The sequence below is a fragment of the Corvus brachyrhynchos genome, unplaced genomic scaffold (genome assembly GCF_000691975.1).
Source record: "Corvus brachyrhynchos isolate BGI_N302 unplaced genomic scaffold, ASM69197v1 scaffold90, whole genome shotgun sequence".
NCBI classification, from domain to species: Eukaryota; Metazoa; Chordata; class Aves; order Passeriformes; family Corvidae; genus Corvus; species Corvus brachyrhynchos.
In genome coordinates, this window is record NW_008236932.1 from 4,569,908 (window position 1) to 4,594,265 (window position 24,358).

The 24,358-nt window shown below is 38.4% G+C and overlaps 1 protein-coding gene across 4 annotated transcripts in view; it reads left to right on the forward strand.

Moving 5' to 3' along the window:
• Window positions 1–24,358, forward strand: part of SUSD1 (sushi domain containing 1) — a 46,321-nt gene that overhangs the window by 4,627 nt on the left and 17,336 nt on the right. For 3 of the 4 annotated variants that reach the window (XR_001859977.1, XR_001859976.1, XM_017728332.1), the window contains exons 2-11: window positions 1,530–1,661; window positions 3,137–3,292; window positions 3,936–4,088; window positions 5,425–5,601; window positions 7,533–7,712; window positions 9,686–9,865; window positions 15,179–15,273; window positions 16,846–17,035; window positions 18,043–18,137; window positions 19,245–19,431. Coding sequence is in view for 2 of the 4 variants with exons in the window: in XM_017728332.1 (XP_017583821.1) it covers window positions 1,530–1,661; window positions 3,137–3,292; window positions 3,936–4,088; window positions 5,425–5,601; window positions 7,533–7,712; window positions 9,686–9,865; window positions 15,179–15,273; window positions 16,846–17,035; window positions 18,043–18,137; window positions 19,245–19,431 (1,545 nt within the window). In the remaining 2 variants the exon portion in view is untranslated. The remainder of the gene's footprint in view (window positions 1–1,529; window positions 1,662–3,136; window positions 3,293–3,935; window positions 4,089–5,424; window positions 5,602–7,532; window positions 7,713–9,685; window positions 9,866–15,178; window positions 15,274–16,845; window positions 17,036–18,042; window positions 18,138–19,244; window positions 19,432–24,358) is intronic. The other variant, XM_017728333.1, reaches the window with a different exon arrangement.

The window sequence follows — 24,358 nt, forward strand, 5'->3', positions numbered from 1 at the left end:
GTGTCCTGCCGGGCTGAGAAGGCCTTGCCATGGCAGGAGCCGCAACTGAGGAAGCGCATGCGTAGGACCAAAACAGTGAGGTGACCGTAGTGCTGGCATAATAAATTGTATGTTGTGAAGGACAAATAAATCATAAAGTTTCAGCTGTAGTAGTAAGGGGAGGCAGGGGATGGAAACACTTTTTTTAATCTCCTGAAGCATCAGTCTGAGGAGGATACTCCCCTATCTTATCAGAGGATTGAGGTATCACGAGAAAGTTCTCTCTATGGCTGTTTGTAAATTTAATTTTCTGATCTATGTTGGCTGCCATTGCATGCTGACAGTTTTTGTTTCCTGTTCTTATCCGAAACACACACACACAAATATATAAAAACATGGATAATTAGGAGTAGGAATCGATGATGCTTCCCATAGGCTGGGGCACTCATAAATGCGCTGTGAGTAAAACTGAAACCCTGTGCATGTGGAAGGGCAGGTTTACCACAGTGATAAATTTGTTGCCTAAAAACAGCTGGAGTGTTCAGCTGCCTTCTTCATCCAGTTACGGTTATGTATTCAGGCATTGTAGAGTCGTCAAAATTTTGTCAGAGATGTTAAACATACAGTGATGTTAGTACTCTTATCCGTTTAAGCTATCTTAGAAAAGTAAAAAATTCCATACTTCTGTGTCAAGCACCATGAGACATCAGCTTGTGCAGTATTAGTTCTTTCTTTTAAAATGTAAAAACATGTAGGCATATGCATGCTTTGTCTACATTAAACCCATCCATTTTGACGTTTGTCATTTGGAAGGCGAGGGTATGTGTGATAACAAGGAGCGCTTACCAAAACAATTGAGGAAAGTGAACAAAATGCCCTGACAATATGAGTACAAAGAGGAGAATAAATTTATGTTTTATCATAATTTCATGTATATTTGCAGCCTTGTCAGATTATAGTAAATTAGTTTATATGTTGTATGCTTCTAAACCACTTTTAATAAAAATTAATTTCTAAAATTACTTTACGTAATTTTACTCCTGGCAGTATTCACAACATTCTTATGAATAACATTTTTACCATATACATGTGGATGACATATGATACAAAGAGATTGATAAGTATCCCAAATGTCTATGTGTAAATAATAGGAAAAAACCCAACAAAACAGAAGAAACAAAAATAAAGACAAAAGAGAAACAAATGGATATGGACAAAAGATTAATAATATTGCATAGAGCTACTTATTATATGCCTTCTAAACCCTTCTGACTGTTGAAAAGCTCTTTTCCTTGTTGTCAGAGAAGAGAAGGATGGACAAAAATGCTCAGTGTAGTTACCTGTTTAATGTTCTCTGTTCAGTTTTCATCTTTAGTCTTTTAATACAATAGCTGTGGTTTTCCTCTAAGTTTGAAAATGAGGTGAGAGGAGGTAGTAGTCTATTCTGTGTTTTAATCAGGATTTTATCTCTACTTTAAATTCTCTGCCAGTTGCCCTACCATGCCACCTGTAAGGTACTTAAAAAAAAATGTGTCTTTTTGTCCTTAAAGGTATTGTGAACAGATCAGTTCCTGATGTCTGTGCAACTTGCCACATTCATGCAACGTGTCAGCAAAGTGGAGGAAAAAGTGTTTGTATCTGCAATTATGGATTTGTAGGCAATGGAAGAACCCACTGTCAAGGTAGGCTGCCTGTCTATGAAATGGAAAGAAACTCTGTAAATTCCTAAAGTGCTCTTTTTCAAGTAATGTTAATGAATTCTTCAAAGCATGCTAAAATCTTTGTTGTTTCCTGGCAGAATTTCCCAAACATAGAATATGTGTGGATTGTTTTTTCTTACCAAAAGACTTCTACATGTTCAGAAATGTTGTTTAACATTGTTTTGTTACTGTGCCTGATAGTGTCCTTCTAAGACTGTCTCATACATGATGAATCAATGTGAATCAAAGAACAATGTCAAATGCTGTGTCTCAGTGTATGTAATAGCTTACCGGTGCTTAAAGGGGGTGGTCCTTCACCGGTGATCTTTTCCTCTCCATCTCTTACCCTTCTTTCACAAAGCACTGGCAGCTGCTGGCCCCTGCACAGAGTTCAGCTCTCTCATTGTAGGAAAAACATAGAATCACAGAATGCTTTAAGTTGAAAGGGACCTTAAAAAATCACACAATTCCAACCCCCTTGCCATGGCCAGGGACAGCTTCCACTAGAGCAAGTTGCTCAGAGCTCCATCCAAGCTGACCTTGGACACTTTCAGTCATGGGGCATTGGGGCATCCACTACTTCTCTGGACAACCTGTTCCAGTGCCTCACTACCCCTACAATGAAGAATTTCTTCATAATACCAAATCTAAACCCACCCTCTTTCAGTTTGAAGCAATTCCCCCTTGTCCTATCACTACACGGTGTTGTCCAAAGTCCCTCTCCAGCTTTCTTGTAAGTCCTCTTTAGGTACTGGAAGGCCACAATAATGGCTTCTCAGAGCCTTCTCTTTTCTAGACTCAGAAATCCCCAACCATTTCAGCCTTTCCTTGTGGGAGAGGTGCTCCAGCCCCCACTCATCTTCATGGCCTCCACTGGATTTGCCTCAGCAGGTCCATGTCCTTCCTGTGCTGGGACCCCAGAGCTGGATGCAGTGTTCCAGGTGGGGTCTCACCAAGGCAGAGCAGAGGGGCAGAATCCCCTTCCTTCGCTGCTGCCCACGCTGCTTTGGATGCAGCCCAGGGCCTGTTTGGCTTTCTGGGCTGTGGGTGCTCATGGCTGGGTCATCCCCAGCCTCTCATCCACCACCACCCCCAAGTCCTTCTCACAGGGCTCTCTTGATCTATTCTCCACCCAGACTGTGCTTGGGATTGTCCCCACCCAGGTGTTCCATGAAATGCATGCCATAAGGAAGAGCAGAAGAAGAGAGCAGGGTCCTCTGGTTTCAGCAGCTCTTGGACTCTTAGATCAACTTAAGCTGTGTCACAAAACTGTACTCTCATTTTTATCCAGGGACAACAATTTCTGTTGGTCTTCAGCTTACTAGCAGTGTTTACATCCCATATAATTTATAAAGGAAATCAGTAAGGAGAAGTCTGGTTACTTGAGCATGAGTGAGGAGAGGAGGATACCCCACTTTTCTTAATCTCTCTCTGATGTTTTTTAAATGTACTGACAGATAAAGATGAATGCCAGATTGGAGCCAGCAAAATCTGTGGAAATCATACACTGTGTCATAATACACATGGAAGTTTTTACTGTGTTTGCCTTGATGGATACCGAGCCTCCAACAACAACAAGACATTTATCCCCAATGATGGCACGAACTGTACAGGTAGACATCACAAAGAATCCTGAGCATGATGAATTCAAAACCTAATTTTCTACTGCACAGATATTTTTTTTTTTCCCATCACTGTAGAATTTATTTTCTAACACTACATTAGAGAACTTTCTGTTGTCAATGCACTCGTTTGACATCCAGGTTCGTAACAGCTATGAATTAGTTCCATTTTGAATTCTGCTATATCACAAATCATTGTTTCACAGTCTCATTCAAACAATGATCTTTTCAGAAGCAGCAGCAGCAGCTAGATTAAAGAAATAGGATGATTCCCCAGAATGTAATATTTGTGTTTAGTGTACTCAGTTCCTTGCTAAAGTGATGATCTGTTGTAACTGTTCAAGATATGTGCAAATACAGGATTTTTCTGGAATTGTTTGAGCAGAAGATAATATTGGAAGCTATTTGTCAAGTAAACCAGCAATAATTCTAAAGATAGCTAGCTACAAAATTGCAACAATCCTCTTTCCAGATGCTTGAAGATGAGACAATGATAAGCTCCTTTGTTATCCCAGAAGAGCCGTGAGATACTGGGTAGAACTCTTCATGGAAGAGTTAAGCTTGGGCCCTATATTAATTACTTAAAACAAAAAACCCTGTTATGAAGTGATTCTATTTTCCCCTGAATTTTTAGATATAGATGAATGTGAGGAATCTGGGCTGTGTGGTCACAATGCAAGATGTGTGAATACTGAAGGAAGCTACATGTGTTACTGCAATGATGGTTATAAATTAGAAAATGGAGAGCGTTCTTTTCATCAAGATGGAAACACAGTTTCATGCAAAGGTGAGAGTCTTTGGATGCTGTTTTTGCTAGCAGACAAAAACATGTGTTGCACCATAGTGTAGTGCCTGTTCTGGCCTGCACTTCTCCAGGGCAGAAACCCTGTGTCTGGACTTTGCTTGCTGTATGATTTTTTTTTTTTCTCCTCTTGTATTTGGTTTGTCCCAGTGATGTCAGGATCCTAGAGTTAACACCAGATATTCCTTCAGGTTCTCAGCTGTGCTTCAGAGGTGCAGGGTCCGAGAGGCTTATAATGCTATGAAAGTAACACAGTTACTTTCTGAGTGAAAAGGAAGTGTGTTGTAATCCAGTTGTTTATATAATCACGCTGCATAAAGGGGAAGAGAAGAGCGACTAAATAGCTGATAAGAGAGGTTAATTGAATGAAACAAGCCTAGGGGAGAGGAATAATAAAATAACAATTCAGCAGTTTATTACATACTGTGCCTCCTGCATAAATTAATGGTTCAGTTTATGTTGCCATAACAAAAAAACCTCAACCAAACCCATGTTTTCAATTTGAAAATCTGTCTTTAGTGTCAGTTTTCACAGATGCAAACTGCTAGCAGTGTCGGCTGTAGATATCAGAGTATGTAATGAACTCAGGTGTCCCAGGTGGAAGGAGCTGTCTAGATTATATTCAGCTTTTATTTCCGATTTATTGCCAGAACCATCAGTAAAGCTCACAGCCTGTAATTGCTCAGTTTTTCTGACTGGAGTGCTCCACTTTGTTTGCCAGAATTGCTGATAACCCTGCTTCTTATCTCACTGACTTGCCTCTCTATATTCTGTGGTGAAGTAGAGTGTCTGTACCGATTGTATTTCTTGCAGAGTTGCACAAGGGAGCCCTGTCCAAGCAGATGTGCTGGAGGAGTGGAGCTTTTGTATGCAGACTGTTTCAATGAGATGAAGGATTTGAGGGGCAGAACATTTCTTTTCAATTTATCTGCTGAAAAGTGCTTCACTTTGCTCATCCACAGGGAAATAAAGCTGTGCATTGGGACCTGAAACTTTCCTCTGATGCTGAAGTATCATTCAGCCATTGCTGTAACAAGACTGGCCCATGCAAAGCAGCATCACACTGCAGTGTCTCATCTTGGTGTTGTGAATGGCTCCAGCTGTATGTTAGTAAAGGTGTAGCTCAATAACTGCTTCCCTGTATTCCTCCAACTGTGGCCGGGACAATTCTTCAACTTTAATATTCTACCTCTTTGGCAACCCCTCAGATTCATCAGAACAGGTGTATTTTGTGATGTGACCATCTAGTTCAGCTAATTTTAAAGTGGTTAAGTGTTGTGATTTATGTACTATGAAATCTTTTAACCCAGTCTCTTTGCAGAAATCGGATGTGGCTCCCCTCCTGAAATGAAGCACGGCTACATTGTGGGGAACTACAGCTTGCTACCAGGAAGTGCAGTTCATTATGAGTGTCAAGAAGGGTTTTACAGCAGCGAAGGAAAGTTCTCATACTGCACTGCAAATGAAACTTGGGAACCTGCCACTTTAAGCTGTAAAGGTGAAAAGAGTCTTAAATCTTTCTTAAATTCTTCATTATGGGGGTTTATGCATGGGAAGTGTGTTTGTGAAGATAGTAGACTGTTTTCACAATCTGAAGGAAATTTTTTTCAAGATCTGGTTATTTGCAAAAAAAAAAGAAGAAAATAAAAGGACATGTTATTGTTTACCTTTTTCTTTAGTGTAGTGACATTTTTGATGCTGGTCCCTGAATGTGAACTGAGGCCTACAAAACTAGATTTCTTTAGCATTTCACAGGAAAGGCCACTGAGTTGGAAGGCATCACTGACCTCTCATGAAAACATCAATTTTCCTCACATTTTGTGAAGTTTTTTCTAAAGATTTACTGTAGATGCAAAAGAGAGGCATCATAGCACTCCTCATCTCTGGCCAGTCATCGTGGTTTTAATAGCATTTGTGCATGAACAAACACTTTCACATCTCTGAAGAGTTAAGTTTCCTGTGACTGTTGTTAAAACATACACTTGCCTTGGTGTTCTAATCATCCATTTTGTGGCAATATTACTGTTTACAAGTTCAGGGTTCTTTTTGTCTTCCTGTGAGTAGTTAGAAAATTCTGTATATTAGTTAAATGGTACTTGAAGCGCTAGATAACAGAACATACACTGTATATAACAACTCTACAGGGGAGAATTGTCATCCTGGAAATTGTCACTTAGTGAGAAGAGTTCTTTCTCTCTCTTTCTCTGAAATGACAAAAGTCATTGGTTTCTAATTATTTCCCTTTCTCTATTTTTTTTTTCTCTGAGAATGGACAGAAATGGAACATTTATGGGAAGTGAATAAATTAAAATAAGGGTGCTAAAACAATGTGTCTGGGAAAGGTAAAATATTAACTATCACTAGAAATTCATAAGAAAGAAAAGATAATACTATTATAAAACAATGAAAGTAACAATTTTCTCCACAAAAATAAATAAAGGACAATGAGTTTGAAAACACAAAAGGGAGTGCCCAGAGTCTCAAGAAGCCCCTAGAGAAAGCTTGTGGAATGCAATTAGTGTGAGTTGTTGATATACATATTTTTGTTAATATTTTTCGGAAGTTGCTTTTTCATGTGATTTTTAAAATTTCTGCAATCAAACAGTAGGTCAGCTTAGAGTTTCTTTGCACATCTCTTGTTGTTAATTGAAAGAAAATACATGATACACCAAGAAACAGCCAAAAGTCTGAAATGTCAAACTTATTTTCCCTTTGTATTGCGAGCTCTTTTCCTGGTTTTCAATTAGGACTTCCCTTTTTTGTAAAACCAGCAAATCTGATTTTTTTTAATACTAGTAACTGTACCTTTAACAAATCTTCTTTTTGCGTGTGTGTGTGCTACTTGACTTCTTTGATTAAGCATTTGTCAATGACAACTCAGCATGTTTGTGAGTAGAGCAACCATTACAGTGTATTTTGAATATCTTGCCTTAACAGGAAACTTTTGTGTTGTATGTTGTAACGTTTTCTGTGGTTTTGCATTTACATAGTTTTTGTACAGTTTTTAAAGTTCTGCTTTCTAAAGGCAGTTTCTGCTCATCTGCCCTCCTCAGGGTGCTGCTCATTGCAAATGGTATAGAAAAAGCTTATCTGATGTAATCAGGTTTGTAAAAGCAGGGGAATCTTTAAAGATTCCGAACAAAACTAGGATTTTTTTGTGTACCAGCAACTAGACTGAGGAGGGAGTCACAGATTTAGCATGCCATGAGAAAGGCAGAAAGGTGTCCTTTCATTTGGAAGCAGATCTTTGGAGTTGCTACAGCACTGTCAGTCACAGTGGGAATATTGCAGAGGATCTGAGGAAGTGCTGTATTACTACAGGAGGAGAGTGTTAGCTGGTAAAGATGAAAGAAATGCTTATGGGAGCAGCTGTCATTGCTCCTGCTGGTTGATGAACAAGTCTACCTTCCTCTTCCTTCATGTCCTCAGGTGTGGACTGTGGGGTTCCACCTTCTGTTTCGAACGCTCACCCTACATCTGTAAGTGGGACCACGTACAGAAGTGAAGTTACTTACGACTGTGCTCGTGGTTACCTGATGGCAGGCGGCAGTCACACTGCAGTCTGCAATGCCAAAGGACAGTGGGATGGCCCTGATTTGGTGTGCAAAGGTAAATAAAGTCTGCCTTCAGATTTATTTAGCATAAATACCATTTAAGTCACTGTTATAAATATCAGTCGTTCTCTTTGGGCATTCAGTTTGTACAATCTTTTGGCATAGAAAGTTCAGTCACAAAACAAAAACCATATGTTGAACAGGGTTTTTTTCATCTGTGTTGCTAATGAAGTTGCAATAAATTGTTAAAAGTTAACATTCCAAGAACATAATCCCAATGCGCGTCAGGCATTGGGATTACCATGAGATGAAAATACAGCCTAAACTGCTGACATTTTTCTAGTTCAATATCTATTCTACTTTTCTGGTAGCAGCTGAAGACACTATCAGAAACCAAAGTGCTATTTGTCATTAACATCCCTTCAAAATTCCCATATTTGGACAGTTTCCAGTTGCAAACTATGATTGCTCAAGCATTCTACTGTTATTTCAGATGAGTCAAGTCTCTCATAGTGCTATGATTTGGAAGAATGTAGCCTAAGGAGTTCCTCAATAAGATGAAACACAGAAGCACATTTTTTAAAAAACTCATTTTTTTAATCTTAAATTCATATTCTTAATTAGGAGACCTAAGGATAATTACATTATTTAGTCGGTTTTCACATTTGCACAGCTTCACTTTTCTATTTGTTGGGTGATCAATATCTTTTCAGCTTGATCCACCAGGGTCAAGCTTTCAGTTTATTGCAATCAAATGTAGTAATTCTTTTGAGTGCTCAATTTGTATGTTATAACCAGTCTCTACTTATAGAGTGACCTTTAATATTCTTGTTCTGGGTCATGAGTCTAAGTAGGAGGCTTGCAGTGTTACACAGAAATGGGCTTCTGCATTTCGGTCTGTTGCAGAACAGCCGTGGGCAGGTAGCTGGAACAGCACAAGTTTTTGTGTCTCGTCACATACTGTCCTTCTATGAGTTAAGCATATGCTGGTGTGTGCATTAGTTGTTCCAAGGCTTGTTTTGATGGTTTATAATAGATGCATTCATACACATTGGGGTATGAAAAGGAAGGTGGTCATGATGGTGGATGTATTGCCCCTTGCAATACGTATGTTTAATTTTTCCTGTAAAGGTTGTAAAGATCGTGATTCTATAAGCTTTTGTTTTTTCTTCTTTGCTTTCCTTATTTTGAGTAGAATTTCAGAATCACTTAAAATTATTAAATGGTTTTAAAAGAACTTGTTTTCTCCATATAAGATTTAATGAGGGTAAGATTTTAATTCTTACGTGTTTGCTTCTTACAACTGAAGTGGTGAAGAATCTTTTATTGAGGTATAATGTTCATTGTGGATTTAAAAGCATATTTTACCCTAAATAATATTGTTCCATCTATTTGATCTTCACTTTTTATTCTTTTTGTTCCCTGTTTTTATTATGAAGCCCCTGAAAACTGAGCAGATGAATTAAATTATAAATTCATTATTCCAGCTTTCTAATTATCTGTAAAGTGGTTTGAATAATCAATCAAATTCTCCCTCAGAATTGCTCATTTGTCTTGTCTGTAGCAGCTTCTTTTTTCAAACCTTGAACTAAATACACTGACAAAGGAACATAACCTTCCTGATGCTGTTCTTTCACGACACTCCTTGGACCATGTGTCTTTTTTAATATCTACCCTTACTAATGGTAGGTAAAATAAAGGAATAAATAGCATGTGGAGGATAAGAGAGTGTTGTGGGAAGATAGATCTATTCCTAAAAATTTTCCTTAAGATCCTTGCTCTCCATTCCTAATCAGGTCACTTCGTTTTATTTACGGGTCGCCTTGTAGGATAAATGCCCTACCCTGCTGGAAAGTCTCCAGTCACAAAATTTGGGGTTCTGATAAACTGGCCTGACTTCTAGAAATCTCTAAGAAATGGAAAAAATTGAAGTGTAACTTGCTGGGACAGTTCATCCCTCCATCTTAAACACTTTGATATGTCTTGCCTGTTTTCAAGGTTTCATTTTCCTATTTTTCTCTGTTCCAGAAATAGACTGTGGCAAACCTTTGCTGATTCCACACACAAAAATGACCTGGGACAACTCTACCACTCTATGGAGCAGAGTGTACTATCAGTGTCAAGAAGGATATTATTTCAATGGAGACAGGAATTTTTCAGAATGCACAATAGATCAGTCATGGGAGAATATTACATATGTATGCAAAGGTAAATATTACTGTAAAAAGTTGCTGTTTAAATTGAAGTTTCATTAGTTTGTCATTCCCGTTCAGAAGTTAGGAACAGGAGAAAGAATGCAAGAAATCCCCTTCTAATTTATGATGTAGGGTATGTGGTGGTACTTTTGGATGGAAAGGTCACAGAAGAGAATGTTAACAATACGGCAGCTTCTACTGGATGTCACAGATCTTTCTATAGCTGTCTTGCTTTTTATCTCAAATAGAAGGAGACTAATGGGACAGGAGTTTTATTGCTTTACCAAGAGCCTTCAACTTAGAAGCCCATGGAGTGTCACCAGAGGGGCAGAAGGCATTTACCAATATTTTCTTATGAATCTAATACTGTGAAGTGCACTCCACTGAAAGGAGCGACAATTGAATTCAAAGCCCTGTCTCTCTCTCTCTCTCTCTTTTGTAGTTTGTTTGTTTTTTGTTCTTTTCTCATAATGACTGAAGCAAAATCTGTTAATGGTTGCCTTTCCGGCCTAGATCTAGTTGTCTGAATTTCATTCCAGAATTATTTTCTTATTAAAGAATGAGTCCTGAGAAGGGAGAGCTATAATAAAGGTGTTGTCATACTGTGTGCTTGGAAACAGGATGTACTGCCTTTTTATTAACAGCAACAACTAGCAGATGTTTTGGACTATGACTGTTGTGCTCTTTAGTGTTCTTCTGTGTCCTGTGGAAGAGCTGTCTACCACTGTCCATCTCTAGTTTTTAAGAAGCAGTGCTGTCTTTTGCAGAAGATAGTGTTCATTTAGCTTTGAAACATCCTCATGGTTTTCAATAGGACTGGAAATCTGTCCTTGACTGCTGCCACTTCACTTCACACAGACTTACTGCATGAGGCCTCTCTTCCCTCACTTGACTTCTTGAGCATTTACAGAGAATATAAAACAGGTGGCATCAAATAAAATAGGTATGCAGAAAAGCCGTTCTCTCAGCTGTTGTAGTGTCCAAGTGGAAATGGAACTGCTGTTGTCCGAAGTCATGATTCATATTTCATTTAGGAAATTCACATTATGTAAATTGGTTTTGAAGCCAACATTGTGTAGGGTGACTAAGTTAGTCAGGTCTGTCAGTCTTTGCAGTGCCAAGAATTGTTTTGAGTGCTCTGAAGCTTTGAAGGGCCTGAACATGCAGACTGCACTCATACGATTACCATGGATTTCAGCAAGAGCTTTGCCAGATTCCAGCACTAGCTGCTGGATCAGAGGACCAAAAAAGTAAGTTATGGTCAAATAGAATGGGAAGAAAAAACTTACAAAAATAGCCTAACTAGTCCAACAAAATCTTGCATTTTCTTGACTTCTACATTTTTCATACTTGCTAGAGATAACAAATTGCTTTAAAATTAAATTAAATTTCTGTTTTGGCAATGATGTCTTTGTGAAGTACATGTTCTTAATAGTGTAATTGTGTATAATTAATCAGTAACTCCCATTAAAATGAGAGAAAATTATGTACCATTCTGAAATAATTTATGATAGAAGTTGTAAAACCAATTGTCTTTTCTTGCTGCCTGAAAAACTCTATTAGAAATAAGGCAGTTAAGAGAATATCCTCAGGAAATTCTCTGACAATTAGTTTCTTCATTTCTTAGGAAGTGATTGCTATGGAATGCCCTTTATTTGCATTGTTTGGTGCATTGTCTATTGGGATATATTATTAGTAGGGAGTTTAAATGTTAAAAATATCTTTACAAAGTTATTTTTACTTGCGATGCTGGTTGGATTTCCTTAATCAGTAAGGTGAGGCAATAGTCAGCTGGATTACAGTCTTTCTTACCAGCCTCTGACTTACATAATGAGGAGACTGAAGTGCAGAGAACAGCCAGCAGTTAAAATACTTTCTGTCTAATGTGCTCAGTGTGTGAACTTGGACATCCTGTGTAGCTGGTCCTCACAGAACTTCTTTCCTTGGGGAGTAAAAGTGCTTGGTTTCCCAGAATCTCAGAACAGTTAATATTGGAAGTGACCTCTGGATATCATCCAGTTCAATTTCCCTGCCAAGGCAGGGTCACCTAGAACAGGTGACACAGGAACACGTCCAAGTGGGTTTGGAATATTTTCATGCTTCCCTGAGCAGCCTGTTCCAGTGGTCTGCCACCCTCAGTGTAAAGAAGTTCTTCCTCATGTCGAGGTGGAACTTCTGTGTTTTAGTTTATGGCCTTTGCTCCTTGTCCTGTCTCCACTGAAAAGAGTCTGGCAGCATCCTCTTGGCATCCATCATTGAGATATTTTCATTTATTTAATTGAAAAAATATGGTCTGTATAAGTAGCAGATGGCATTTGTAGCATCATTCACCACTTACAGAATTGAACAGGCAAAAATATACAAAGAAATCTAATACCTGGGATTTTTCTTTCCACTAAATGGCTAGTATGTGGGGGGATAGGTGGCAAGAGCTCTGTAATTGAACTTGCTTGTGTGGATTCTCTTTTAGCTACTTGCTGAAGATAAATGTCAGAGTGGAGCTGATTCTATCTGATTCTATCTGCTTAAAAAGGTTGATATCTTTGAATTTCTTAACATAATTTCTCCCCCTCTGACACTCACTGTTGCTGTTGAAACTCTTTGTTTTTTGGGGTTTTTTTGCATTCTACCATTTGTGTTGTGTTTACCAGCACCTGTCTTTCCTGGCTGCCAACAGCCAGGTGCTATTTGTATCTCTCTATCCTGTCCCAAGTCTGCCTTTCTCTATTTGACTCCTCCAGGATTTTTTTCCACCTTTCACCCCTGGCCTCCAGGTATTTATTTGCATGTTGTTTCTAGGACACTTTCTCTTATGATGGGAAAAAGGTTATGAAGGTAACCTGAAGGTCAGTGGGGTAGCAGTGAACTTCACTCGCTTTGGTTAATCACAAATTAAAATTTATAGTGCTGAGGTATGGGCAAATGGAGGGTCTTTGCTTCTCCTATTTTATTTGTGAGTTTGAGTGTAAGCTGTTGATCAAAATCAGATACATTTAAGACCTGGATGCTACTGTCTGTTTCTGTGTGTTTCACAAAGCAAGCTGCCAAGCTCTGGAAGTCACTCTCGCTGTTAGATTTCACAGTAGAAGGAATGTTTCAAGGAACCTGTCTCCCTCTAGTTGCAGAATATTTTTTTCAAAGAAACCTTTGTGCTGTTATTGGATAATATGTGTATGCTACTGGGATTAATGTTAAACCAAGCCCTTTCTGTATATTGGTTATCCAAACAAAGATTGTGAGATCAGCTGGAGTAAAGGAGAAAAAGCAGTCTCCTCAGAAAATCCAAGACTTTGTTGTGGTAATTATTCTGTACAGGTTTTCATGCTCTTTCACTCACATCCATTTAAAGTGGAAACTTCTGAGAAAAGGTCTGACAGCTATTCTGTGAATTTATGGACATTGCCCGGTGGCCTTGACCTCAAAGATCAGAAAGCATAACAAAAAATGGATGTAGTTACAGAAAAATAAATGCTACTAGTTCTGTCTTCCTTGTTCTGAGGAGGCCACTGTAAAACATTTCTTTCCTTGCCTAAATACCCAGCACAATCCCTTTTGTTGTTTGCTGTTTTGTTTTCCTTTTTTTTTAGTTGTATTTTATAAACTCATAAGTCAAGTTGCATGTTTTCTTGCTGAGAAGTTTTGCAGATTACTCCCTCTCTTGTTCCCCTGCCGCCTCCTTGTTATGCATTTTAATTCGGATCTCATGGATATGGAAACATTTTCCCTCTGTCTTTGAGTCCTTTTTGCCATCCACTCTTTTAACGAAAGTGTGTCTGATTTAAAGAATACAACAACTGAACATAATCTTTTGCTTTGTGTTGGTACAGAAGCCTTAGACTGCAGAGGTTTTGGGCAGTACCGTGAAACAGATAGAGATAAGAATAGGCAGCACTTAAATACAATTAATTACACACCCATTTGTAAGAAATTTGTTTTAGAGGACACGCAGATTAATCTCTTTCTTCTGTCCTGGAAACATGGAAGCTTTCAACAGCATTTCCATATTTAATGAATGTGGAATGGAAGAGTTAAAATCAGTTGGGAGATGAACTGGTCTAATGAGTGAGGCATCTGTTTGTTGAATATGTGGAGAGGAATATAACGTTAGAAAAGTTTTATTCCAGTTCTAATAATCAAAGAAAAAGAAAGAAAGAAAAACTGCTGCAAAATACATTTGCAGTTATGTTGTAGTTCTAAATAGCTGCTTATGCTAGAAACTCTCAATATACTGATTTATTTTAGTGGCAGCTTGATGCCCACATGTGACAAGGGGCCCCCTGTGAGATGGCAATGAAGCTTATATACAGAAGAAGAGTACCCTGACCTGTGCTTGCTTTTACGGTCAAACAATATATCAGCTATTTCGTGAATATTTCCTGAAGTATCTACCAATGCTGTCATATAAATCCCTCTCAATTTCTCAGCAGCTAGTAGGCGTTTTTCAGCTTAGAATCTATATGAGGTTGAGGTTTGTATGACCTTGGTCATGTAGCAAATGTAGTAAGAAAATAAGGTAGTACGACAAAGGAATGACAATTTGAAGGCTGGTGAAGGAAAGGAGTAAACACATTCACTATCAATCTGAGTTCTGACCAGAAGGAGCTTTCTTCTTAGCCCTGTGAGAATGCCTCCTTATCTTGTCATATGAGAGCAACTGCGCTATGTCTAATGACAGCAGTGAGAGAGCTGCTGAAAAACAAGAGTGGATGAGTTGATCTTCCTAGCTGTGCTTTTTCTTTGAGGTGCAAGCCTACGCCTGTAAGTGTGTAAATTAACACAGGTATATTGAGGGATGTGTCTCTGGTTGCTACAACTGTACTTCCTACATGCTTAGTTCTGTGGGCTCCATTGTCTTAATATAGTGTTCGTTTTGAAAAGCGTTCTGCTGTGTTATTTAATTTTATATATTATACAACAACAAAAAATATCAACACCTTTTAAAAACCAACCCAAGTAAATAATGAACCAAAACATTCATTCAGCTACAAATAAACTCTTTTCCGGTCTAATACAGAAGCTTTCTTAGAAGCTTCGTGGGTCAGTTTATGTAATGCTGACTGTATGCTTAAGGACTTCACAGTCTTTAGCTCAGGACATGCTTCTTCACTTAGCCTGTTATTTTAAGTTTAGTAGCCAACACAGTTAAGAGAGCGCTTTCTACCTAACATGTGCTTACTTTTTTTGTTTTTTCCTGTTTGGACAAAAAAGCAAATAAAAAAAACCCCAAGACCAAACCACAGGAAAAGTAAGAAATAAGCAATTGCTCCTAACATAAGATTTGCATGAGAAGTAATGATTTTTTCTGTGTTCATGTTTTTGCTCACAGAGGAGGAATTATTCAGTAATTTCTCCATATTCAATGAAACATGTGTGAGGTGGCAAAGGAAAACCGGAAGACTGGGAATGCAGGAAACATACACAGTAAGTAGGGCAGTAATGGAAGTATTTGAGGTTGGGAGTAGCTTTGGCCTGGTTATATCTGCTGATTCAGCAGTGAATATTTGTTTTGTGGGTTTTGTTTGTATGGTAGTTTGTCTTGATCTTCCCGGTGAAACACCTAGAAACCCAGAGGTGACTAACTGGGTTAGGAAAGAAGAAAATTCCTGTTCTAAAGGCAGCTGAAAAGCTCAAAAGCTTTGGCGTCTCATTCCACTAAATCACCTAAATACCTGCTCGAATCTGTCAGAGGTTGCAGCATAAGTTTATGTTTTAGTGAAGTTCCATTGAAGAGCTCAAGCTCACATTGCCACAGAAAACACTGCAAACTTGGGCTCTGTCCCTGTCTGTGACAAGCATCTCAAGTGAGCAGTGTATCCCTTGCAGATACTGGATATAAGATGCGAGGTATATTGGAATAGTGTGCCTTGCTCAAAAGGTTCAACCAAAGTATACATGAACATTTGAGAACTGTTTCTCATGGAAATAGAAACCAGATTTTGTAACTATTTGAGCATGAGAATTAAAATTAAGGTATAAATTCTCAGAAACAAAACAAATAATTTGGTCAGTGTTACAGAAAGCCAAAACAACACGATAAGAATTCCCATGTTTTCACAGTAACAGCCCAAGAAAGGGGTTTTTTTGTGTGTGTGTTGTTTGATTTTGGTTTTTTTCCTATTTTTTTAGTATGTACAAGTAAGGGAAAACATAAAAGGGTGTCCAGGGTAGGTACATTAATGTGGAAAACATTTCAAGGTTGGGTAATAATTTTGGAAAACAACCCATGTTTCTCCTCCTCTGTTATAACCAAAGTATTTTTAGTTTGTATAATTTTACTGAGCACTGCTGAGATGGAAAACACAGCTCCCCAGTTCCCCTAACAGGTCAAAACTGGTTTTTATACAGCCAGTGGTAACTGGCAAGCTGCGGATCTCTGGTATAATGTGCTCTGTGCACATGCTTTTCCTGAATTCAGCTATCTGAAAGACACTTCAGAACAGCCAGAGAAGGTGAACTTTGTCTGTCACTTCATGTCATACAAGCAACAGATTTCTTGTTCACTGCACAGGGACAGTCTTAGGGAAGCTTGTCTTTTACTGCTGCTTGACGTTCGGTCTTACAACTGCTTCTGTGGGCCAAGGGGGGAAAACTAGCAAAAGGGAAAGAAAGTAACAAGTACATGTAGTTTCTATCTGTGTGCTGTAAGCAAGAAAAAAATATTTGCTTAAACCCTACTATTTGAGTTGAAGGTATTTTTAGGGTCCACAAAGGATTAGGTTCCCAATAGATTGGATTAGATTCCGTAATGGATTCCTTCTATTTGTTGTAGAAATACATGAAAAAATATCAATAATTTTAGCAGCCAGAAGAAATAAAGATCCAATTTATTAAGCCATTTTGCAGCTCGTCAAAAACCTATCTATTTTCCTTGAACTGATACTTTAAACGAGATGTAATCCTGTGTTTCCTTTAAGAACTAGTAGGATTAAATAAACTAGTATTCTGAATTTTGAAGAGCCACAACAAATCACACTACTGTCTTTGTTTCAATAGTTTCATATACTGGGCCAAAGATTGGATGAGAAGATGTTCTCAGAAGATGTGATATTTAACATCAGTACAAGTGAAGATAATCCAAAAGTGTGTTTAGATCTGAACTCTGGAAGTAACTATGTGGTGAATATAACTACCATTTCTTCCACAAACATCACTGTCTCAGTTACAGTAGCAATTCAAACAAAGGGTAGGTTGTGTTTTGTATTCTATGTGCCTATAAAAGAACTTACTGTGCTTCAGAGTTCACTGATTTGAACCTAACAGACAGGAAAATTGGCTGTTTCCTAGACTTCATTATTCTTTATGTTGACTACATGCGTGTAGCCACTGTCAGCATCCTCCTTTCCTGCAAGGTGTTTTCTTTCTGTTCAGTTGGCCAATGACTCTCTGAGCAAGGAGAGCAGTGGCAGTAAGTGCCCTTCGGAAAGATCTGGTAAATTTGGTTTTTCAGGACTTGCATTCTGGCCAAGGCAGGATTGGTACAGTGACATTTCTGGCTATGTTCCAGAATTTTGGTCTGTGGTACTGTGCCTACTGGTTTCCACTTTTTGCCTTGAAATATGATTCTCTGCCTGTAGGAGAATTCCCTGTTGCTTGGCTGTGTGATACTAATCTAATCTGGTATGAGCATTCCAGACAATGCTCCTGTGTTTAGCAGTGATTAACAGGGTTCTGGAAGTTATCAGTAATTGTACAGAAGGCATGTTCTAACAGTGGATTTCTGTAGTATTTTAGTCAAGGAGACTTTAAGCTTGCCTTCTGACATACTAGTTCTGGTGAGACAGACCTTGAGAAATAATTGCTTTTGGAATTCACAAAAATGCTTTTGCTTACATGCTTTTTCCTAAAGGGCATCAACTATGAAAAATAATTGTTCTGTGATAATTTATTTACATCAGGAGGCCTGAACCCTTGGTCCTTCTGTCATTATAACCTTCTAGGCCTGGACAAGTAAATCGTGTGCTGGATTTCCTTAATAGCATGCTTGGGTTTTCCCAAAGTTTCTTTGGAAAATGATTATGCTTTACTTACCTTGTTTATTCATTCAAAAAGAAATTATAACCTACCTCTGTCTCAGAAGAGAATGAAATTAAAAACCATTTTTAAAATTTTATTCTCAGCTACTCATATTCAATTAGGTTGAAGGAGGTAGTTTTTATAATAAGTTGGTCCCTTTTTTAATTGTCTTTACAGTAAAGGAAGCTTTCAATAATGTATTCATTTTTAATGATACCTGCTTGAAATGGAGGAGAAATGTCAGGGGAACTGACGTGGAAGACAGATACTCAGTAAGTGACAATCTATGTTTTGAATCTGGAAAGCAATTTTTATCAATCCCCTTTGTGAAAAAACCTAATTTTTCAAACACTCACTGCTAGCAGTGCTCTTCATTGTAATACTGTGTCTCATGAATACCCAAAGAGTAATCTTGCATAGCAGCCAAAGAAAGACCACGCTCTGTTGTAGTCTCCTGTTTCTTGCTTATTTTCCCCCATACTTTACTCTTAATTTGCTCTTCTTATCTATACTTTCAAGTTTTCCATGTTCAGGCCTCACACAACTCTATTCCAGTTCCACTGAGTCAGTTCCCTGTGCCTTGTGGTATGCCTTCAGTCTTCTCTTATCCCAGCAAGGAATTCCTACATGAACTACCTCTGTCACAAGGACTCTTGACCACCTGCTGTTGTCTCAAGTCTCCCTGTCTCAAGTACCTCCCTTAAGGAGGCACTAAGAGATTATCTGAAGGCATGAGATCTATTTAAAGGCAAATTAGTGCACTATTAATACACAGCAAGGATTTTGGTTTTCTTTAACAGAGCAATCATTTGATCAGGAGTGGCCTTAAATGAATAACTTAATGATCATTTCAGTCATCAACAATAAAACACAAAATCCTACTGAAACAAACAAACAAAAAAAGAACCCAGGAGCCTGTAAATTTCCCTGGAAATATAGGTGTCTGTCGACAGATCGTGGAATGTAGTTGGCATTTTGACATGGGTCAAAAGAATTTGATTTTGTCTCAGTCCTCAGGGTGAAACTGGAGAGGTGCTCATGTGAGCTTATTTTATTACTCACCAGGAGGGTATACTACAATGAAAGGGAACTGTTACTGGAAACCTGTATGAAATAGAGACTGGGGGAAATTACAGTAGTAATAAAAAAGCAGATAGACTAGGAGGAGAAGTGAAAGAACCAGGAAAATGGCTGATCTGATGAAGAGGGATCAAATTTTGGTAGCATTGGAATTTGAGTAACTATCAGTGTCAACAGTTTTGACACACCGTATGCAGTGCTCTCTTCTGCTGTTTCTTCTAATTAAGAGCATGAGGTGGCTGAATGCAAGTAATGTATTATAACATTTCAGTTTTCTTGCTATGATTGTTTGGTTACAGTTTCATGTGCAAGGCCACCGTTGGTATCAGAAGAACTTCTTTCATGAAATGACCTTTGAACTTTCCACACAGAAGGAAGCTCCTGAAGTTTGTTTAGATTTGCAACCAGGCACCAATTACTCTATTAATATTTCCATGGTAGCTTTGAATTTTTCACTGCTTGTTTCTATGACAACACAAATTACAGGTAGGTCCTGCCATTTATTTTCATATATTTACAAATGCACCTAGCAGGTGTAAGGGACTCAAGTGAATCTACATTGTTGATCTCAGTGTTATGTGGTGGGTTGTCAAAGTATTCTTTCCATGCTCAAAATTTCCATTGTTTGTTTTCACAGATTTTGTTGGGTTCAGAGGCAGAAGGGGGAGAGAAATTTAACTGCAGAGTGTTAATGTGTCGTTTTGGGACATCAAGGAAAAGATAGTTTGGTGGGTTAGACACAAGACTGGTATCTAGGGGAGATGGGTTAAATTCCCTGCCCTGTTAGAGGCTAAGCAACTTCTTCAGTAAAAGTTCTCTCCACAGTGGAGTTTATGGGTATTTAGTTTACACAACTACACTGTGTATGGGTATTTGTGGCAACAGAAACATATACCACTAAAGCCTAAAGAATCCAAGGTATAGAGTATGGGAATCTGCAAGTACCTCAGACAGATACTTTTGCCTTTAATTGGCAGAGTAAAAAACATAAAAGACATTTGAGCAAATAAGCTTCTGAAGGAAAACCGTGGGCTTCATGATTTAGTGAGGGGTATGGCACTAAAATGCCGTGATGAGAAATATCTTACAGGTCTCGTTTTGTTCAGAACAGCTTTGCACCATCCCTGCACTGTCAGACTCTTTGTATTAGGTGAAGTGCAGTGCATGTTTGGTGATGGTGTCACTCTTCCTTGTCAGGGACACAAATTTACAATCGGTGAGAAATCTCTCTGAGTGTCTGTAACTCTGTTCAGCCACTAGATGGAATCAATTCCTTTCTGACTGCTTAGGAAGAGCTTGAGACTTGTGGTGGTTTTGAAATTGATAGTATTGCTGTATTTTCAATAGTAAATCTGATGGTTTTAAGTTTCATGAAAGGTAAAACATCTCTTGTTTCCTAAAGCTCCTGTTTAAGATTTACAACTACCTGTTTGTTTCTCTTCTTTAAATGGAATTGCAGTAATGAAATGCAGTAATTCCTTTTCATAAGTTTCCTAATTGTCACTCAAAAGTAGTGCCCATGAGTTCATGAGTACACGTGTCTTTGTAAAAAAACTAGTAAGATATCTCAGAATTTTGTTGATAGAGGTAATTTTTGAATACATACTCAGAGTAAAGGAATAGCTCTTTACTCTGTCATCCCCTGGTATTTCCTCAATTCTGCAGGATTGTATCAGGTCACTTACTCGGCAGAGCTCTAGAAAACAGGTGCTGTGTGAAATGGTATTTGTATCTTGGCAGCTGGCATATTTTCCTCTCTGCTGAGTTAGTGCCTAAAAAATCTACATGTGTAGCCCCAGGAAAGGTCATTGTGTAAAAGTTAGGTCATTTCCATTTTGAAAGAAGATTTTACTACACAAGCCCATTTATACCTAGCAGTTACTTTGTTCAATAAGCAATAAAAGATTGGTGATGCCGTCATATTAGGAGCCTTTATCTAAAACTTGACATGCAAACACTTCATATTTTTTGCCTTTCATTGGAAAAACCATAAAATTATGTGTTTTTGCAGTTTTTGCAGGAATTGGGTGGAAATTAAAAAGCCAATAATGATCTTGCCACAAAACTTGCCAAATAACGAGAATTTAAATAAGATTAATTGTGTTATTTTCTCATCTCAGATGAAAAGGATACAGCTGAAATAATTGTTCTGGCAGTACTGCTTTGATTTCTGTGCCTTGTGTCTTGAAATTGCATTACCTATGCAAGCAGCTTAGTTTATATAAAAAGTATTTATAATTTAAGAATAGGTGTATAATTTTCATCTTTATTTGTCTAGTTATTTTGTAATCATGTATGTAGTTAAACCAGATGGGGTTTTTTCCATGCTGGATGGAATGATTTTAATTTATCTGCCAAATTAATTCTGAAAAGTGGCTTTATTTGCTCTAGTGGTTTTCTGGCTAAATGGTATTGTTTAAGTGCAAGATATGCCTTAAGCACAGAAGCACTAGGGAAACTGAGACTTACAAAAGTGTTTTACTGATTAGGTTCTCACTCCTTGTTTAAGGTTTCACATGCCATCCTTTAAGAAGTACATGATCAGTTGGTCTGTTTCCACAGCTGGGGGCAAATCCAGATGTTGTGTCTCCCTGAATTTTACAAACCTCCTACATTTTGAGAGTTTGGAAAATCTTAACTGTGGAGTCTTGAATAGTGTGAAGAGACATGTCCCAGACAATTGGATGGTCACTGCCTTACAGACTTAATTTCCTGACAAGGATAATAATCTCTGTAAATTTTTAGACTGCTGCAGAATACAATAAGTATGTAAATGCTAGCAATAACTTCGGGTATTTTTTCAAAAAAACAAGATTTATGAATGCGTGTTATGGAAGTTGCCTCTATATCCTCAATATCTGTATCTAGGCCCATATCATCCTGAATGAGGATATGTTATATCCATAGTATTTCTAAAGAATAAAAGCCAAGAACTTAGGACCTAAAAGCCTACTTTCCTCCCTGGCAAGTAGCATCCTCTAAAAAAATAGTTCAGTGCTGAGCACAAAGTTGGTTTTGCCTGTCATCTTGTGGATGGTAAATACAGTCTAGAAAATGCTCCATGGATGATTGTTACAGGCATCTTGCAAGTCTTTTATGTTGTCTTAACTTATTTTAGAGAAACTCCCACCACCTGTCTAGTTGAAATAGGAAATTTAGTCAATTATCAAAAACTACTAGGCAGTGATTATATTGTAGCTGTAAAAAGATGGTAGCAGATTGTCTTTTAAGCAAGAAGGAGTTTCATGTCTGTTTCCAGAGAAGAAAAGGAGTATCTTGTGGGCATACTTGTGATTACAGTACTTACACATGGCTCTGTGCATTTTCCTTTTGGAATGTCCTTTATTAAGGCATGCTCAGGGGAGGCATTGTTCTTAATTTCACTACCTGTTTTTACAGGTATTTATGAATTTAAGGTGGTTGAAGTTTGTAACCATTTTTTTTCAAGTGTTTGAAAAACAGAATACTAAATAGGGAGCTAGGACTGTTTTACTTTCATGGCCAGTGTTCTAAATAAGAGTAATTTCTTCAGTTCAACCACATTAAAATTATATTGATATTTGAATTTGTTTGTGAGCTTTGCTTTGAGTAGATTCTTTATGAAAACCGTGGTGTTTGGGGAGTTCATGAACGCCTGTGTGTTTATAGAGTCTGATTAGCTTTTTTTGTTGTTTAGAGCAGACCACTGTGACTTAAGACATAGTAAGACAGAAATTTTCTGGACACCAGAAATAGATCTTTTGTGCCTGAGGTACTGATTATATTTCCTTCTTGTAAAATAACTCATGCTAGGTTCAATTGTGATTTCTCATTGCTTTTCCTCCTCTTGATTTTCTGCTTAGAATCAAGCTGTATTTTGAGTTTGCTCAAGGTATACTATTCACGCATGCTGCAATTTCTTATGTATTTGTACATGTACTTTTTACAAACATGTGGGTTTGGGTAGGCTTGACCTTGAGTCTGTGTACCTCAGATAACTGTAGTACTTCCTATGTTTCTCAGCTGCTACTCTTTTTGGTTTAGCCCAGGACTTACTTGCAGGCCACGTACTCACGTGTGTTTCATCTCTATCTTCATATGAGCATGTGAGTCAGAAAGTAGACACACAAGCAGAGAGTCTAGAAAGTGAATTAAGAGAATGTATTCCATCACATATTAAGTATAACCTTCTAGAGCCCTGCTCCTTTGTCTTGGTGTGTGGAAAATGTACTATATTACAGATCAGGTTGTGATGTCTAATTTGTTCATCTGCCCGTGGATGTACACACACACATAAAAAGTAGACTATTGTTCTTATCTGTTGTAGAATGGAAAAGACTTATTCTTTCATAAAGGGGGTTCTTTAAGGTCTGGAAAAGGAGGCAAAACCCAAAATCTGCTTTCCAGTGAGGAAGTGAAAGACTGTTGGAGGTGTGGTGATCTGACAGCTCTTACTCTGACAGCACATCATGTACCTCCAGAGAAACCGTCCAGTAAACTGTGCAGCATCAGAGCACAAGAATTGCAAAGAAGGGAGTTTCTGATTTATGTAATGGGGAAAGAGGAGTGATGAAAACATGAGCATGATTCCTTTTCTTTTAATGTAGGGGGAAATTAGCTGCCAGTCATGTAAACAATTTCATACATATGCATGCACTTTGTATTTTTGTGCAGAGATTATTTAAATGCGCGATACTTAAATTCATGTGAACACCACTTCTCTATCATTTTTCTGAACTCCTCCATAGTAAGAATTTTTCATAACTATCTGTGAACTCATGAACATTCAGATAATTTCTCTTATTCTGTTTACAAAGTATTTGATACGGGTGACTTAGTCTATGCTTTATAGACAGTGCTTTACAAGCAGAATAAAACTCTGATTTCCATACTCTTTGCTTAAGGTGGATTGCTCACAGAAGAGAAAGAAGCAAAAGAAAACATTTTGTCTTCTCTCAGGCCCTTTAGCTGAAAACACCAACAGCACCGTGCTGAGTTTTCTCTGTCCAAACTTTCCTCCTGTTCCATGGCCAGCTACTCTGAAGTGCTTTCATCTTGGTCCATAAAAACATATGCCAGTCGCCTGTGCCCCATGTCCCATTTAGGCAGCTCCAAGTTGTGCAAAGGACCCCTACACTCAGCCAAAGTCCAGGTGGAAGACAGAGCTGCAGAGCGCTGAGCACAGGCAGGGGATGTAGGAAGTGGCTGGCATTGCAAGCCTGGGTGCTTGCCCTGAGAGTCCAGCACATTGCCGCCCTCCGCTTAGGCAGACAAGGTCCTGATATCGCTTTGGAAGTGGAGTGGGAGCAGTGGTGGCTGTTTGCAGGGTCCCAGACCAGACCTCTTTCACTGAGGTTAGGGGGCTGCCATACCAGGTCCACTCTTGTGGAGGGACCAGGCATGCCACTACCCCAAACAGCCTGAGCCAACAGCC